The sequence below is a fragment of the Sorghum bicolor genome, chromosome 8 (genome assembly GCF_000003195.3).
Source record: "Sorghum bicolor cultivar BTx623 chromosome 8, Sorghum_bicolor_NCBIv3, whole genome shotgun sequence".
NCBI classification, from domain to species: domain Eukaryota; kingdom Viridiplantae; phylum Streptophyta; class Magnoliopsida; order Poales; family Poaceae; genus Sorghum; species Sorghum bicolor.
In genome coordinates, this window is record NC_012877.2 from 58553459 (window position 1) to 58572028 (window position 18570).

The 18570-nt window shown below is 45.2% G+C and overlaps 4 protein-coding genes across 4 annotated transcripts; 1 reads left to right on the plus strand and 3 right to left on the minus strand.

The window, feature by feature from the left end:
- On the plus strand, nt 212-3433 carry LOC8069745. Its single transcript, XM_002442408.2, has 2 exons — nt 212-659; nt 819-3433. The coding sequence occupies exon 2, from the start codon at nt 852-854 to the stop codon at nt 3129-3131; it is 2280 nt and encodes a 759-aa protein (XP_002442453.1). The 5' UTR covers nt 212-659; nt 819-851; the 3' UTR covers nt 3132-3433.
- LOC8069746 (renalase) lies at nt 3594-6407 on the minus strand. The gene is made up of 8 exons (XM_021446085.1): nt 6042-6407; nt 5667-5939; nt 5285-5411; nt 4895-4956; nt 4570-4800; nt 4303-4424; nt 4077-4215; nt 3594-3928 (listed from the first exon to the last, which is right to left on the minus strand). Exons 1-8 carry the CDS (start codon nt 6345-6347, stop codon nt 3767-3769), a joined length of 1422 nt encoding a protein of 473 aa, XP_021301760.1. The 5' UTR covers nt 6348-6407; the 3' UTR covers nt 3594-3766.
- LOC8076632 (E3 ubiquitin-protein ligase ATL4) lies at nt 7769-9691 on the minus strand. Its single transcript, XM_021446637.1, has 2 exons — nt 8973-9691; nt 7769-8933 (listed from the first exon to the last, which is right to left on the minus strand). The coding sequence occupies exons 1-2, from the start codon at nt 9149-9151 to the stop codon at nt 7988-7990; spliced, it is 1125 nt and encodes a 374-aa protein (XP_021302312.1). The 5' UTR covers nt 9152-9691; the 3' UTR covers nt 7769-7987.
- On the minus strand, nt 12434-18380 carry LOC8076633 (probable ureidoglycolate hydrolase). Its single transcript, XM_002443437.2, has 12 exons — nt 17987-18380; nt 17819-17904; nt 17446-17520; nt 17141-17269; nt 16242-16328; nt 15941-16143; nt 15769-15871; nt 15603-15694; nt 15056-15118; nt 14722-14962; nt 13083-13123; nt 12434-12859 (listed from the first exon to the last, which is right to left on the minus strand). The coding sequence occupies exons 1-12, from the start codon at nt 18185-18187 to the stop codon at nt 12762-12764; spliced, it is 1419 nt and encodes a 472-aa protein (XP_002443482.1). The 5' UTR covers nt 18188-18380; the 3' UTR covers nt 12434-12761.

Here is an 18570-nt window from a genome sequence, read left to right on the forward strand (position 1 = left end):
ACCAAAGATTAGTTTGAGCCGAGAACCAAAGAGAATTTTGATGCTTGGCACGGAGTTACCCAACACAAGTTGGGTACCCAAAAAGCCTAACTCCATCGATGGCAAATCGGGAAATGACCCAGCGATCCGCAGCCCGGAGGCCCCGGCTTTGACGTAAATGCCCCTCCCCCGTCCGGTCTCATCTCCTCCCCTCTCGCCGCCCCCGTCTTCCACCATTGCCCCTCGCCTCGTCTCCCCCAATTTCTTTCCACGCCTCTTCCTCTCTTTGCCCTCGAGCCGCGCTCCCTCTCCCTGCCCCTGCCCCTGCCCCTGCCCCCGCGCGGCCTTCAAATCCACCCGCTGTTTCCCCGCCCTCCCCTTGGCGCGCAGCTCCGGAGCGCCGGGCGCCGCGGCGCCGTGCGGTGGGTAGGCTCTGCTTCTTGGATCTCGGGCGGGACTGACTGGCCCGTCGGTCCCGGCGCTCTCGTGGCGATTCCGAATTTCCGATTGCTTCCTTGCTGATGGCTGTGGCTAGTCCCGCTGCGATGGCTGTGTGAAGGTTGGATTGGGTCTGTCGGCGACGGGATTGGATCTTGGCGAGGTTTCCAGAAGCCCGAATTGCTCTGCCGCTGTGTCTGTCGGGACTGATATCCGCCGGCGCCGCTGCGATTTCTTTTCCGGTGAGCTTTCGCTACGCTCCTCCTGCCTTTGTTCCTGGATCTTGTCCGTGTGATTTGCTGCTGCTTGTCCATGGGTTTCGTCACTGATTCCTTTCAATTCAACTCATTTGGTTGATGCTCTCTGCTCTCTCTCTCTCTCTCTCTCTCTCTCTCTCTCAGGCACTCTGTTTCTTGGCGCGGTGATAGGCAGCGATGGCGAGCCACGAGCTGGTCCTTGGGCACGGGCAGGACGCGGAGCTGGCGTTGGGGCCGAACCACCACGACTTCGGCCAGGACCACGGGCTGGGACTCGGCCACAGCCACGAGCTCGACCTCGGCGGCCACGCGCACGACCATGAGCTCGTCCTGGGCCAGTCGCACGAGCACGACCACCAGCTCGTCCTCGGCCACCACCACGATGACGACCACCAGCTGGTCCTCGGGCACGACCATCACCACCACGGCCACCACGTCGGCGAGCTGGCTCTGAGGCAGGGCCATGAGGGGGACTCTGGGGCACTGGAACTGGAAGTGCAGGGCCACCACCATGACGAGCTTGACTTGTCGGAGAGCCACGAGCTGACGCTTGCCGAGACGCACCACCTGGGTGTTGATGAGAATCTCGATCAGCTCTCGCTCGAGCAGGCTCATGAGCTCGCACTGCAGCCACATGATCTCTCCCAGGGTCCTCTTGCTGTCGCTCCTGTTGTCCAGTCACGGACCATGGTTGTGAGCCCTGAGTTCCAGCTCCAAGTGGGGCAGGAGTTTCCCGACGTTATGAGCTGCCGCAGGGCCATCCGCAACACCGCCATCGCCTGCCACTTTGAGATACAGACGGTGAAGTCTGACAAGTCCCGGTTCACTGCTAAATGTGCTGCCGAGGCCTGCCCATGGCGCATACATGCAGCAAAGCTCCCCGGTGTGCCCACCTTCTCCATCAGAACCATTCATGACAACCACAGCTGTGTCGGGATCAACCATCTTGGCCATCAGCAGGCATCTGTTCAGTGGGTTGCAAACACTGTCGAAGAGAGGCTACGTGAGAACCCACAATGCAAGCCCAAAGAAATTTTGGAAGAAATCCACAAGGCCCATGGGATCACCCTATCCTACAAGCAAGCTTGGAGAGGTAAGGAGCGGATCATGGCTGCGGTTCGAGGGTCTTTTGAGGAAGGATACCGTCTCCTGCCTGAGTACTGTAGGCAGGTGGAAAGAACAAATCCAGGAAGTATAGCTCGAGTCTATGGAAACCCAGATGACAATTGCTTTCGGCGACTCTTCATATCATTCAATGCATCAATATTTGGTTTCGTCAATGCATGCCGTCCACTCATTGGGCTTGATAGGACCCTTCTGAAAAACAAGTATCTTGGCACCTTGTTCCTTGCCACTGGTTTTGATGGAGATGGTGCTCTCTTTCCTTTGGCATTTGGCGTGGTTGATGAGGAAACTGATGAGAACTGGGTGTGGTTCTTGTCTGAGTTGCACGAGTTGCTAGAGAAGAACACAGAGAACATGCCAAGGCTCACCATCCTGTCAGATAGACGGAAGGGCATTACTGATGGAGTTGAATTCAACTTCCCAACTGCATTCCATGGGTACTGTATGCGTCATGTTAGTGAAACCTTCAAAAAGGAGTTCAACAATCCAGTGCTTGTCAACCTTCTCTGGGAAGCTGCTCATGCACTGACTGTGATAGAGTTTGAAACTAAGCTGCTGGAGATAGAGGACACATCATCAGAAGCTGTTGTCTGGATAAGGCACCTACCTCCTCGTCTTTGGGCCACCGCTTACTTTGAGGGGACAAGGTACGGTCATCTAACAGCAAACATCACGGAGTCGCTAAATTCCTGGATACTGGATGCCTCTGGCCTTCCTATAATTCAGATGATGGAATGCATCCGTCGCCAGCTGATGACTTGGTTCAACGAGCGTCGCGAAGCAAGCATGCAGTGGAACACAATCCTCGTGCCTGCAGCCGAGCGCCGTGTGCAAGAGGCCATTGAGCGTGCACGGGGCTACCAGGTGGCCCGAGCCAATGAGGCAGAATTCGAGGTCATCTCAGCTCACGAGGGAACAAACATTGTGGACATCCGCAACAGGTGCTGTTTGTGCCGGGGGTGGCAGCTCTATGGTGTGCCGTGTGCTCATGGTGTGGCGGCACTCCTCTCCTGTAGGCAGAACGTCCACCGCTACACCGAGAGCTGTTTCACGGTGGCAACATACCGCAAGACTTACTCGCAAACCATACACCCAATCCCAGACAAGACCCTCTGGAATGAAACAGCAGATCATGAAGTAGCAGATCAAGGACAGGCTGAAGAGACCAAGATGGAGATGGTCATCAACCCACCAAAGTCGCTGAGGCCTCCAGGACGTCCGAGGAAGAAGAGGATACGAGCAGAGGACCGAGGGCGAGTCAAGCGGGTCGTTCACTGCAGCCGCTGCAACCAGACTGGACACTTCAGAACCACATGTGCTGCTCCAATATGAACAATGGCATAATGATGGTGTAAAATACGCTGCAACCACTTCAGAACTTCTTTTTTATTAATTATAGCTGCAGTATTTCTGTGACAAGTTAGTGTCTACTTGTGCAAGCTTCTTGCTTGCAGATGGTCTTTGGTTATTATACTTGGACACTGCTCTTGTTCTAGCATTAGTAGTTAAATAATGTCAATTTCAAGTTTGTATCATAGCACTATAATTCTGGAAATCTTCAATGTTTTTTTCTTAAAAAAAACCATCAAAAGAAACTGTGTAAAATACTGGTCCAAAGATGGCATTGTCTTCAATTTAGCAAACCCCTTGAATTTTGGCGGCCTGGTATAAATAACAAATAAGGCGAAAGAATTGCTGCTTGTTCTTCTAATTTTGTCACCAAATTTCTTTTGCTCAGATGTTTCAAATAGCTGTGGTTACTGTTATGCTGTATTTAATCCATGACGAGAAAACTTCAGACAAAAAGTAAGCGCAGCAACATTAGATTCTGACAAAATTCCTACATCGATGATACATGTACATTATGCATGTTACAATATAAAAGTTCCTTGTAACAACCAAAAAAAAGGAGAAAACAAAATCAGCTCATCATTTACAAACTACATCAACGACCAGTACAAAATCATTCATATGCTCGGCGTCAGTTGAGCTTCCGCTACTTGTGGTGTCTGACTGTCTAACCCGGGAAACTGGCCGATATCATGCCCTTCAACTGCATTTAGGTCCTCGTGCAGACCAATCGCAAACTCTTCAGGTCGATCTCCGTTGCTCACAAAGTAGTCAGCTATCTGAATTATCATCGCAAAAGAGAAAGCTATCTGCATTAGCAACTGAACTAAAATTTATTTTCTTTTAGTCAACTATAATAAGCTTCTTATAAGCTACAAAGATGTGCTGTAGTATGTTATAAAATAGCAAAGGATATCTGAATTTTACATGGTTTGCGAGTGACATCCCACTTAAAACAGCCGCTTCTATGCTTGAACCAGTAAGCCAGTCACCGCAGATGCCTGCTCGCCCTAGGGGATCAAATATGCATGATACTCCTGGAGTGTTCATCGGCAGAGCTGCACCCCTGTGATTTCAACACTAATTTGTACTCATGTTTTAACTCAGTGGAGAAATAGAATTATAAAAGATACAAGGAATGGATTTGTTATACCATAACTGCACTCTTGTGTAAATTGGTTGCTGAAGAGATCCTTTTGATAACCCTAAAGCATGTTCTACTCCTCCAAGCATGTCTTCCTTCACCTTTTCTGCCGTGACTTTTGGGATATTTTCCTGAAATTAACAGCTTAACCCATTTGAGACACCAACTGATAAAGCTGAAGTAACTTGGAATCTTTATTGTCTGTCAAGCAATCAATACTGGGGGGGGTGTAACAAAATGATACAAGGAAAATTGAAAAAATTCAGCAAACAGGACCTGTGGGACTTTGTTTCTTTTTCCATAAGCAGCAGTACTGAAAAATGTCCAGCACTCGGGTGTGCCTGTCTGCATTGGAAAAAGTTTGCGGGTATTGTTGCCCATCCAAGAGAGAGAATCGACATCTCTCACAAATGCTCCTTCAAATGCTCCACGTGAATCAATACATGGAACCGGAAGAGGAGCTTCAAATGCCGCAAGGAGTGCCCAGACAGAACTGAGCTCTAGTCTCTGATCATTGATTGAATGAACTTGGTAAGAAATAGGAATTAAAGGATATAAGTCCCATGTGTTCAAAATTATTGAAATAGTAAAACCATGAAACCTTCATTTGTTTTGTTAGTAATGGCAGTCCTGATGTAGAAAGCAGACGGTTGGCACATTTCCCTGATCAATGTGTAACAGAAGGATCAGCTAGGAATATGATGTCACTTAGAATGTTTCGGTGAATGAACAAATATGGACGTGTCGCCAAAAAAAAAAGGTTATCATACAAAATGTGATAATTAAGCAATATTTATTTACCATTTGTGCTAATTTATTCAATAATGTAGGCCATCAGGGTTGCATAAAACATGTAGTAGAGAAATAAGATAATTGGAAAGTCTGAACTTTAGAAATTTACTGTCTAAATTCCAAAAACTGAAGAAAAAATATGTAATCATGCTTTGCCTACAGAAACAGTATTTTTCCTATTAAAGAAGTTTGTACTGACCATTATGAGCTATCACAATGGCATCATATTCACCATGGGGCTTTTCATTCTCAAACAAGCGCCACAAGCCATTGAAGGGCTCAAGTTTGCTTATCCAACAAGGCCTCAAAACTTTAATCATATCAGTCTGCAAAATGAGCCATCAGCCAAGTAAAGAACTGAATAGAACTCAAAGGTTCAGCAAACCATTGAGTTATAACTTCATGCTACTTGGATTGAACTCTGAGAACAAAATCAGGGTAAGTCTCTAGAGCAGGCTATGGTGTGGAATGTTTGGTGAATTCATGGTGATGTGCAAGTAACTGGATAGCAGTTAATACGGATAACTTCATACTACTACACTTCCATGGAGCTTGAATAAGGTGGAGCTAATCAGATATACCTCAGGCAGCATTGCATCTGCAAGTGGGCGCATCCCATTCACACCGATGTACCTCGGCGTCAACGAAGGTATGGCCCTGAAACGGCCGCCAGCTTCGAGCTCGCCGACCAAGCCACTCCACTCACGGACCAGCCCTCTGTCGAGCCACTCGTCGACCATGCTCTGGAACCTCTCGTCGCTCGCGGTGAAGAACTGCGCCGCGTGGTCGAACACCAGCTGCTCGCCGCCGTCGACGAACCTAGTCGCCATCCTGCCGCCTAGGCCGTGCATTCCCTGCATCAGCCAGTAGCGAGCCTGTGCGGTGAGCCTCCCTCCCGCGCTAGTGGCTGGTGTGGAGGGGAGGGGAGGGGAGGCAAAGTGGGGAGCGATACGAACCGTGTCGAAGACGACGGAGCGGACGCCGCGCGCGGCGAGGGCAGACGCGCAGGAGAGGCCGGAAGCGCCGCCTCCGATGACGGCGACGGTGGGGTCGGCGGGGACCGGGGTGGAGAACACGACCTGTTCCTGGTGGAAGCTCTTCTTGATTGCCGAACGCCGCGAGAACCCGGGCTTGCCGCGCCGCCCCCGACGAGGGGCCGTCCTCGGCGGATTCGCGCCTCCGTTTCCGGAAGCGGCCACCACCCTGGCGAGGTGGGCAGCCGGGAGCGCGGTGGCAGCGGCGGCGATGGGAGGCGGCGGCATCACACTGCTCGACGGAATGCGGGAGCGCTATTGCGGGAACGGCGAACCTGACCGTTATCTGTTTATTACGGGGTTGGATTTCTCCTCTTCTTCAATAACAGATCACAGTGAACCATCCGATTGTAATCTAACGGTCTAAAACAGATAAATGATATCATCCATTCACTCGGTGCCAGAATAATTACACTTCTACTTCTAATACTAGCATTATTAACAATAAAAATTATCTCATAATAAAAGTACCTTTAGTTTATAGATCACCTAATGCCAGTAAGGTTTACTACTCTCTACTGTGTAATAATCATTATGTATTGCTAATACTTTTGATGGGTATATTTGAAATTTCATAGTTGTATTGATATTTCTCCCACGTTTCTAAATGTGTATTTATTTTAAGATGGAGAGCATTTTTTTGATAGGATGGAGAGCATTTTTTCAGTATATTTGAAATTTCATAGTAGTATTGATATTTCTCCCACGTTTCTAAAAGTGTATTTATTTTAGGATGGAGAGCATTTTTATAGGATGGAGAGAATTCTTTTGCTAGCTTTCTTTGGTCTTGAGTCATGACTCCTGTCTTTGCCACCTGGTTCAAATTGTCCTCAATTCGACTTGGATGCTTATTTCTTTTTTTATAACTAATAAAAATCACATAATTTCTCTTAGTTTAACCTGTATTCTTTTTGCAATGTTAAATATATTTTCCTCTTTAGGATATGCTCCATCATTGTGCTACATCTATTCGCAAAAAATTTAAGTCTAAATGTATTCTTAGTTAAAGTACCTAAAGTTTGACCAAATATATAAAAATAGTAATGTTTATAATACGAAATAAGTATATCTAGAAATTTGTTTCACATGAATCTAATGATATTTATCTAGTATAATATATATTTAGATTTTTAATAAAAATTTAGTTAAACTTATCATACTTTAATGTCTAAAATTATTTTGTTTTTAGAGCGGAGGGAGTATATGATCAACCTCTCTAATTTAATACAATATATAGCTTACAGAGTTGATATGCTTTGATCTCTGTTACCACATTCGGCATACATATGGCACATCACAATATATTTCTAGGATTTACTCCCTTTATCCCTAAATATTTGTCACACACGATTTATTTGTCGATAACTTCGACTCGATTTATAGAAAATACGTGTATATTTCTATCTCTAAATAAATTTATTAATAAAAACTAGATTCAAATATCTATCTAATAATACTAATGATGTATCATAAATATTATTATTTTTTAATATATATTTAGTTGTTACTGGAGAAAGCGAAAACAATAGATATTTATGGACGGAGGCAGTATAGTTGAGAATGTTGTGTTAACTGTAAGACTCTAAAGTTGCCTAGAAGTTATTTGAGATGTGGATGCTAATTTTAGCTTCTCTAACATAACAAGCTAGTGGTCGACTTCTTTCGGCGCTTTTTTTTAATACAATGATACGGAAATCGTGTGATGATTTTAACAACAAAGCATAATAGAGATTCTACTGTAGCAGTTGACAATCTAACTAGCTAAGCTCAATTAATAAGCAAAGAAATGCTTAGCCGTTGGGTTTTCATTCATGATTCATGACCTAACCCGGATTGATGTGCTTCAACAGTCGTGCTGATCATCGCAGCTATAAGCCGAAGATCCAGCGGCCCAGGGCCACGAGCGCCGGCTCCTCGTCGCCCTCAGCGCGGCGCGGCGCCTCCGGCGTGTCCCAGGGCTCGTCGCGCCGGTTGCCCTGGCTCCAGCGCCAGCTCCACCGCCGAGAGAGAGACGACGCCGACTTGACCACCGCCGCGGCCTCCGGATCCCACCGCGTCGAGTCGTCGTGCCGGCGGTCAAGGCTCAGCCGCCCGCTGACGTGGTCGAGGTACTCGCCCAGCCACCCGCGGGAGCCCACCGCCTCCGCCAGAGCTGCTTCGCCGGGGGCTGCGGTTGCCGGCGCTGGCCTCGGCCTCGCCGCTGCTGCCGTGGGGCGCACGATGCGGGACACGATGGCCTCGACCTCCTCTTCGACGCGGTAGTCGAAGGAGCCGCCGAGCGAGTATGTGCGCCGCTCGTCGCCGCCCGCGGCGGAGGAGCGTCGGTTGCTGACGCTGCCGAGCTCGACACGGAAGCTCCTGCAGCTCGTCCGCGTGCCGAGGGGCTCCTGGTCGACGGGGAAGGGCGTGAGAAGCGGGGGCGAGACGGTGCTGCGGCAGATCGGGCAGACCGGGTTGGTGCGGAGCCACGCGTCGATGCAGGCGGCGTGGAACGCGTGGCGGCACGCTGGGAGCAGCCGGAGCTCGGCGCTGGCGTCGAACGGCGAGAGGCAGACGGCGCAGTCCGGGGAGTTCTTCGGCAGCGCCGCCAGCGCCGACGCCATGGTGAACAAGGGCAGCGACGCGATGAACCGCTCCGTGTCGTCGTCCGTGCCTGCTGCCTCCGGCTCCGCCTGCTCCCTCGCCGGATGCACCTCCCCTGCCTCCTCCTCCTCCGCCACGGCGATCATCCTCGCTGCCTCCGCCTCCACAAGCCGCCTCCCCGCCGCACCTGCGTCGGCCTGATCACCCCTCTCCGCCGGGACGCCCGGCCGCCTCGCCGTCGCCCCTCCCGCGCGTCGTGGATGCGCATGCGACGACAACGACGACGATGCGGACCAGCGGCGGAGGAGGCAGCGGAGCAGCAGGATCGCCGCGACGGCAAGCACCAGCAAGGCAAAGACGACGAGCAGCGCGGACTTGAGCGAAGGCGACGCCGTCGGAACGGTCGCGCGGTCGGCGGCGGCTGGTAGCGGCGCGGGCGGCGACGCCATTGTGCCGAGAAGGAATTGGCGGAAGCGAATGGGAATAGGAATGCCGGAAAGGGACTTAAATTTCAAACGCCGCGGCTTGAGCCCGCCGCACCGGGCCCGTGCCACATTTGGTTTGGAAAGTAAAATTTCAGATTCCAATCGAAAATTACCTACTGCTAATATAGCACAAATTTAGTTCAATTAATTCTAGTGGTTCTGCTCACCGCCCACATTCTGCAGGTAACAAGAAATAGCTCATCATTTACCTCTTGCATATGCAGAGGGCTGAAAAATGTCGAGCACTCAGGTGTGAAGGTCTGTTTGGGGAAAAAAATTTGCAGGAATTGTTTCCCACCAAAATGCTCCTTTCAAATACAGCAAGGAGTGCCTACACTAAACTAAGTTCTAGTCTCAGATCATGGAGCAAGGAATTGGAGTGCCTACAACATGTGTTTTGTTAAATGTTTGACTCATAAGATAGGAGTGACATTGGGAAGTAAAGATCACACCTGCTGATGCCTGGAATGCTGTTGAGAGTTGAGACTGCTAGATGCAGAATGTGTTCGGGAGTGGTCTGTTTGACCTCACCATTGCACTCTTTATTTTATTAGTGAAATGGAACACAGCTCTCAAAACTTTGTTTGAGGAAAAAAGTATATCTGTTTATTTGAACCAAAACTTTTTTTTAAAAAAAAAAACTTCAGTCACCACTTACTTACATTCTGCTTGTTAAACCATAGAGCAGCGCTACAAGTTGAAACTATATCTATGATATCATTACAGGCACACATAACAAGTTGTGTGCTTGTAAATAGTTACTCCAGTTTATTACAAGAGCCTAGGCAGGCTGCTATCACTGTATGTATCACACAAACCTCAACTAAAGATTGATCAGGACCGATGTCCAATTTTATTATAAGAGCCTAGCCCACACAAACCTCAACTAAAGATCGAGGGGGGGGGGGGGGGGGGGGGCGTCTTGTTTAGATTCATTTTTTTTGAATTTTGACACTGTAGCACTTTCGTTTTTATTTAACAAACATTGTCTAATCATGGAGTAACTAGGCTTAAAAGATTCGTCTCGCGATTTACATGCAAACTGTGCAATTAGTTTTTGTTTTCATCTATATTTAATGTTCCATGCATATACCATAAGAATCCCTCCATCAGAACGTGGCACTGCAGAACTTGGCAGATCCTAGGTACATAAGGTGGGAAAGAGTGTACTTTTTGTGCTAGTCAGCATTCTCAGTCACAATAAATTGAAGGTGTTGCGGATGCTAATGTCATCCACCACCAGATGCACCGGCCGCCGGAAACTCATCATCAATGTTGACCTGCGTTGAGGGAGGCTACAGCTAGATTATTGTCCTCGAATAGAAAAAAAATAAACAAGCTGCAAGGAAAAAGAAGAGTACCGGGATAGATCGTATTAGATAGATCCCATCGAGGCTTTGTTTAGTTGCGAAATTTTTTTATTTCGCTATTGTAGCATTTTCGTTTTTATTTGACAAACATTGTCTAATCATGGAGTAACTAGGCTTAAAAGATTCGTCTCGTGATTTACAGATAAACTGTGCAATTAGTTTTTATTTTCATCTATATTTAATACTCCATGTATGTGTCGTAAGATTCGATGTGACGTGAAATATCTTAAAAAGTTTTTGGTTTTTGGTGGGAACTAAACAAGGCACGAGTCCCCAAAGCAAATAGGCCGTGTTTAGTTCCTTATGAAAAAGGTTTCGCGACACTATAGTATTTTCGTTTTTTTTAATTAATGTCTAACCATGGACTAACTAGGCTATGTCTATATTTAATATTCCATGCATGCGTCAAAGATTCGATGTGACGGGAAATCTTGAAAAATTTTGGGTTTTTGGTAGGCCTTGTTTACTTCCACCCAAAATTCAAAAACTTTTCAAAATTCTCCGTCACATCGAATCTTTAGACGCATACATGGAGTATTAAATGTAAACGAAAATAAAAACTAATTGCACAGTTTGGTTGAAATTTACGAGACGAATCTTTTGAGCCTAGTTAGTCTATAATTGAACAATAATTATTACAAACAAACGAAAGTGCTACAATGTCACGAAAACATTTCGGCAAAAAACTAAACAAAGCCTAAACAAGGACAAAGGGGTAAAGGTTCGGATAGGGAGACGAGGGGTGGGACAGAATTCGAATCGAACCTGTGAAGGTGTGGGTTTGCACCAGCCACTCACCTCACACACGAAGCCGCCACGCTGGGCAGGAGGGCACTTCACGTCGCAAGGAGCTGCCGCCGGTGGGCCCCCACTAGATGTAGGACGAAGCCAGAAAAAAAATAGGAAGGGCTGAACAAAAATAATACAACGACTCAGGGCTTGTTTAGATGCAAAAACTTTTTTGGATTTTAACACTGTAGCACTTTTGTTTTTATTATTTGACAAACATTGTCCAATCATGGAGTAACCAGGCTTAAAAGATTCGTCTCGCAATTTACAGACAAACTGTGTAATTAGTTTTTATTTTTATCTACATTTAATACTCCATGCATGTGCCGTAAGATTCTTGTAAAGTTTTGGGTGCATCTAAACAAGGCCTTAACTCTACTATGATCCATCACAATAGACAAATATGATAACCAAAAGTAGTTTTATTATATTAAAAATATTGGTTAACGACGAAATTCACAAAATACATCATGAAAAATAAAGGATGCAGTTCATTTATACGGAAAGGCCAAATTACGAAACTTATAGGCGCGCTTGATGTTGACATATATCAATCATCCGAAGTAGCAATCTATACAAATAAATATATTTGATTAGTCATACATATATGGACCTCCAAATTATGAATTTAGAAGAGAATAGAACATACCACTAATTTTTTAGGCAATAACATACTAGGAAATTGAAATTCACGCTCAAAGCATATGCTCTCTTTACTTGGTCTCTAATTTCAGTTTCATAATCATCAATTGGTTTGCATTTTCAAGGTCCGCAATCATATGTGATTGAAACTCTGCTCTAGGTTTCTTTGGTTGAGTTGTACTCTCATTACTCATTAGTATGTGGAGTCGATGAACCACTACCATTAGAATTTGAAAAGTAATTGTGCAGAGTCACTGACTGAAGTCGACCGCCCTGCTGCTGGCACCCAGGACGGCGCTGTGGGTACGTGAGTCCCTTCTCTTGCTCTGAGGAATTCCACAGCACCTAAACTCTAAAAAATATGATGAAGTAGTGCTTGTTGATCTATCAAATTATCTTGACAATTTTTTAAATTAAAAAAAACTATCTTGCCAGTCCTGGCAAATCACCGAAAATCATAAGATAACTGCCATCTCATATTGGATGAATCTGATTCATATACAATGCTCCTTACATCTCTGAGGACATTTCCAGTGAATTGTTCACCTATTAAGCACACTACGATGAAGGCATCCAGACCGTGTTGCCTCGCGGAAACAGATGGTCCAGATCATCCAGATGACAGCTTTATTCCTAAACCCTGATGAATGGTGGTTTTATATGCAGGCCTGGTGCAGGGAAGATGATGCCAATGCTGTGCAGCTTATTGTTGGAAATAACATTAGGCGTTTGTTTTGGCACCGGATGACTTGATTCCTCCAAACGCTCACAAGTCACTCCAGCGACAGCTTAGCCATTGTCAAGGCTAGAACCTTCACCCCATTCGCCATGTCCTCCGGTGATGCATACTCCTCCGGCTTGTGGCTGTAACCTGAAAGGGACAGAAGGTTTCAGTAGCCATTCATTTGCAAGTAGTTGCTGAGGTAAAATTGAAATGTTTTTACTCCTACATCACTATAATTGAAACGTTATTGCTCCTACATCACCTAAAGGAACACAATATTTCTAGGATATATTTTTTATTTAACACCTTCAATTGTGATAGGCATGTATGCTATTATTTTGAGAGATTGAAAATAAGATGGAGCACAAACCTTTGTAACAGGGAATGAAGATCATACCCATTGGTGATACTCTGCAGATCAAAGACATAATTAGACATGACAGTTGATTAATTGCTAGTACAATGATGCAAATCAGAAAGATATGTAACCTAGATTGCCAAAAAAAAGTTGGCAACTCCTACATAACATCTCAACACTAACAAGCTGAATCTCTTAACATTAAGCTGGCCTACATTGGGGAATCTCAATTGTTTGCCTGTGAGTACAGTGTTCATCACAAGTGTGTGTGTGTGTGTGTGTGTTTTGCATAGAAGTGAACAAGAATACTTAGATCATGAGAAAACTGAACTGCCAAACTAAGATATCATAGTTATTTGAACCAATATTTTCAAAATTCCCCCTGGTTTGGATTGCAAGATCAACAATCGTGATCAAATATTTTTCAAAACTGAACTCTGCTTCCTCGTTGCTCCCTCCCACCTATCTTCCACCTCCCAACGCGGGAGTCCACCTCCACCGCACCTCGCCACACAGTTGGCCATCCCCTGCGCTCTCCTCTGTATTCTGCAATGAGGAATGGAGCCACAGGTGCAATTTGTTGCATCCAATTGCCATGTTTGCGACTGTACCACCTCCTGATGGTGCGCCCGCAACAGCCACTTCCCTGTTGCCTTGGCAACCCCTACACCAACTTCCTGGTGAGGCCCAATATTTGTACCCCTGCCTGTTGCCAACACTTTATGGCTTCTACACTTCCAAGGCACAAGACAGTGCAGTGGATGCCACAATCAAGCTGAGGTGTGTTTGTAGGTTATTCACATTGCCATCACCAACAAGAGAACGTTCTAGCATTGCAATATGGCTCACTAGCCTCTACTCAGCTCATCGTCATGTTTTTGTCAAATTTCTATACTTTTTGGACGAATTTTTTCTGTAATCCATTCCGTTGTGACAGGGATGGGATGAGAAGGAATTCATGATCTGTTACTTGAATAAGGTAGTCCCTAGGACAGTTGTATGATTGTTCTCAAACAGAAAAAGGAAACAATTGCAAGAAACATGGGTTCAAGCTATCCTGAACTGATATAAACTTTTTCCAGTGAGATATAAAGTTGAAATTACAAGACAAATTCCAGAAGGAATAACCAGAATAGTGCGATAGATAGTTCAGAGAAGTATGCCAAGTGTTTACTTTCTGCATGAGTGTTGGAATCGTAATCTAGTATTCTGAATCTTTTGTGATTGTTCAGTTCCATACCGTCACTTAACTTGTTATGTATAAAAGAGCTACTCTAATTCTATTTCCTGTGAAGCCACAGCTTTCAACAGTTTGTGACTGGAATTCTGTTTGAAATGATGGTGGCCCTGTCTTGGTTGGACAGTTGAGGGGTCAATAAAATCAGAAAATAGAGCACTGACACATTCCGAGGTAGTTCATCTTCTAAAAATTTATCTTTCTTTCATGATGAAAGAATCAGTATTTATTTTCCCATTTTGTTATGTTAACATGGAGACCTAAAACATCTAGTACTGTAGTACATACAGAGATTTCAACGCAGAAACTGACAGTTATTTTTGAAAGGAATATTTAATGATAATGTTCCAGTTTGAAATAAAAACAAGAACAATTCAGCAATCGGAAACATCAGAGCTGGGACCAGTAATTCACCTGGCCATGAAGAGTGAATCGTGGTAAGCTCTGCTAATCATCTTTTTGTACTCCAGGTTCAACTGTTTTGCAGCAAATTCCATTGCATCAACAACTGATTTGTCAGATAGAGCAGGTGGGTCCTGGTTGATGATCTTAAATTCTGAAAGCTCTACTCCACGGTTCTTTGAAATCTGTGTTGCAGACCGGCGAATCTTCTCAATGACATCATTCCTTCTCTTCTCATCAATATCTCTTACATCTGCATCAAGGATACCATGACTTTATTAGTTGGAAAATCATCATATTTTCCTGAGAACAATCATATTTTGTTTAAAAGGATGTAGGCTCATACCAATTTCTAGGTGTGATTTGCTTGGGATGCTATTGATTGCTCCTGGATGTAACTGCAGAATACCTGAAGAAGAATAGTTTAGTCAAATTAATCCTGAGGTGACCATATCTTGACAGTCTGCTTTCAAATGTTCAACTTTGCTTTTTTGAAAGAATCTGTCTTCGTATGCTGTTAATAATTATCTCCACAAATATATATTTACAATTTGAAATAGGAGTCAAGTTGTCTAATTGAGTATCTAGCCTACAATGGTATAAAATAAAACGTTAGAAATTATAAAATCATGCTTAACAGACTCTTCACTAGCTAAAGAGCAGAATACCAAAGTTGCATGTCTATTGACTTGGCTAAATATGATATGTTTTCTTTGGCATGGAGAGAAGATATAATCCAACAAGATGGCCACAGATTAAAGTGCAGCAGGAAAACCACACACTTCATGTGGAAAACAATGTGCTGAGATGGTCCAAATGTATTACATGATATTATGATGTCACAAACATGATGGATTCGATGTAAAAAGCAAAATATGGTTTATAAAACATACCAACGGTGCCAACGGTATCAATTGATCCTGATTCCAGGACATGTTTCTCGACTGCTAATGCTAATTCAGCTGCTGCCAGACCAGCATCATTTCTGTAGAATACTCCTTTTACAAGAAGATCCTTCACAAGAATGTAAATCACAATAAAATGAATGAACATGCTAACCTTGCAGGCATAAGCACTGCTCCAGCATGACCCCCATTCCCTTCAAAGTCCACCTTAAGACTTGCAGGAGCAGCAATAGCAGTAACAATGCCAATAGGGATACCTATTGTAAGAGAAGACTTGTATACCATCAATTTGAAACCGCAAGCATGTTAATTTACTGGGAACCTACCTTCCTTTTCTAAGATGGGACCCTGCTCAATGTGCAGTTCTATAAAAGCAGAGTAGCTGTCTTTCTTTAAAAATACGCTATGCAAGTCCTCTAGATGCAATTTATAGCCAGCAGATCCTGCAGCATCCGAAAATGACACATTCTGATTGTCAACAACATTTCTGAGGGATTGAGCTAGTTCTTCAATCCCTGCCATTAAGCGGCTGCATGTTTTCAAAGGATGAAAAAGATGAGAAGCAACAAATTAGAGCAATGCAGCCATTAGCTCAAGCGGAACTAATCTTATTGCTTAATGGTCAACCTTCCCAAGCAGCTAATTCCGAATCGTGTAGGCTCCTCTGATGTAAACATGATAACCTCCAAAGACCTTTTTGGAAGGAAAGCAGACCTGTATGACACATGCAGGCCAAACAGGTAAGGTTTGTCTCAAGATGAAAACCAAAGTTAAGTCCAATATTCATATAGCCCATATCATGACCTCAAAATGTGTGACAACTGACAACATAGGAAGTGAATAATACAGCTTGGTCAACCTCTTTTTTTATCAAACAGCAAAAGCTTTGCTGGTTCTATTGATCAGGCAACAATGTACTGAGTCTCTACAAGGATCCAAAGTAAATCAGTACATTGTCTAATATTTACATAGCCTGACATTCCTCAACTCTTTTGTTAAAATTCAGAGTGATGTAATGATGCCAATGTTGAATAGAAAGGTAGTTCACCGGTTTCTGATTATGCTTTGAACTAAATATTTCAAGTCTAAAGCACATGTCTAATGTACATGAGAATGAGATGAAGCACACAACTTTTCTTTTGCCATTTTCATTAAGTATTAATCATTTAATTGTATGCTTCCCGATATTTGGTTGCATCCCACAACTGGCAGAAGTGGGTCTTCAGTTGTCTACCAGACGGTTACAAGAAAGAACTAGTCAATAAGCAGTTCTATAATTTCATCAAATTAACAACCCTATAATAGCTGATTAAGCACAGTTCATCTGATTTCAATTACATCAGCCCTAGAAACATGATTATATATAAGATGTATAATGGTAAACAAACACTCAGGCCAGAAAAAGAGGGGAAAAACAACCACGTTACATATGGACAACACTACAACATTAAAAGAATGCAATACAAAGGATCATCCTTGGTGCTCCAGGAATGGTGAAAACACTTATAGGCAGACAGAACTGTTACCTTTTCAGCAAACTAATCGCCTCAAGAGCACCCAGAACTCCAACAACACCGTCAAATTTTCCTGAGAATGGAATGGCATCAACATGAGATCCAGTTGCAACTGCCCCTAGTTCAGGCTCAGAACCCTCCCTGCAGAAGGTTGCCATGTTCAATGGGCATGAGAATTCCACTACATAGTAAATTTAACAAAATCAAGAGACATTTCAGCGAGATATATATTATTAGAGCAGAATCCTTGTATGCTTCCTAAATCCAAGAAATGAACCAAGAGCAGAGAATCCGAGGGCTATCAAAGGCCAACTCACCAGCGGCCAAATATGTTACCAACAGCATCTTCCCGAACGGCAAGGCCAAGTTGATTCATTATCCCTTTTATATACCTAGACATCATCAGAAGCACAATCCAACAATCAGCAAAGGGGGGCATGGATGTGTGTTATAATTGCAGCTCAACTGTGGCTATAAATATCACAACAGAAATAAGGATGTCCACTTTGTCAAATAAATCAACTACTATCTGAACCCAGAATAATGCAAACTGAAGTCGGTCGATCATTGCTGTGCACATCAAAGGTCTCTCAAGCGTGACACATTCAACGGCCTTCAGAGACTAATGCCGAATCGTTCTTTCGTTCACTCCCTTGCTCTCACCACAACGGATAATCTCAACTGGGTTACCTTCGAGCCTGCACATCCTTGTCGGTGTACAGAACGCGGGTGACGGACGGCGCGGGCGAGTCGGAGAACGAGGCCAGCTCATCAATCTGAGAAAGAAAAAAAAGCACACGCCGTTGGAAACCAACAACACCTCACTTCACAGCCATAGCCTGCACATCACGAACGCACCTGCCGCTGGAGGCCCTCGGAGTCGACGTGGAAGTCGCTGGAAGGGCCGCCGTCGCCGTCGCCTGAGGCGGCGGCGAAGCCGGCGAACTGCTCCATCGTCCGCCGCGCCGCCGCGTCATCGTGGCCCGCGGCGGCGCTGATGGTGCCGAGGAGGAACGCGAGGAGGACGAGGCGCCACGCGGCGTTCGGCTTCGACGGCATGCTTCGTTCTTCGGCTGGCTGCTCTGTTGCTGGGTTCGATGGGACAGACAGGGGACTAGGGGAGGGGGCTACTCCGTGGGGCTAGGGAGATTTGAACGGCGGGCGGGGAGGTGGGAGTGGGAGACGACGCGACGGCACTACCACTGATGCTGTTGGAGTGTTTGGTGGTGTCACCTGACTGCTGCGTGCTGACGAGGAAGACGACACGGCGGCGGTGGCTGCTTCCTCACGATCACGAGCAATATCCTATTTTATTTTCCAAAAAGAAAAACAGATTCACGAGTGGAGCTGCGGCGCGGGCTAGTCCGGATTCTCTGCGGATGATCGCCTGCGTGTGCAACTGCAACCCTGTGCGTGATGATATTAATCTGGGAATCCGATGG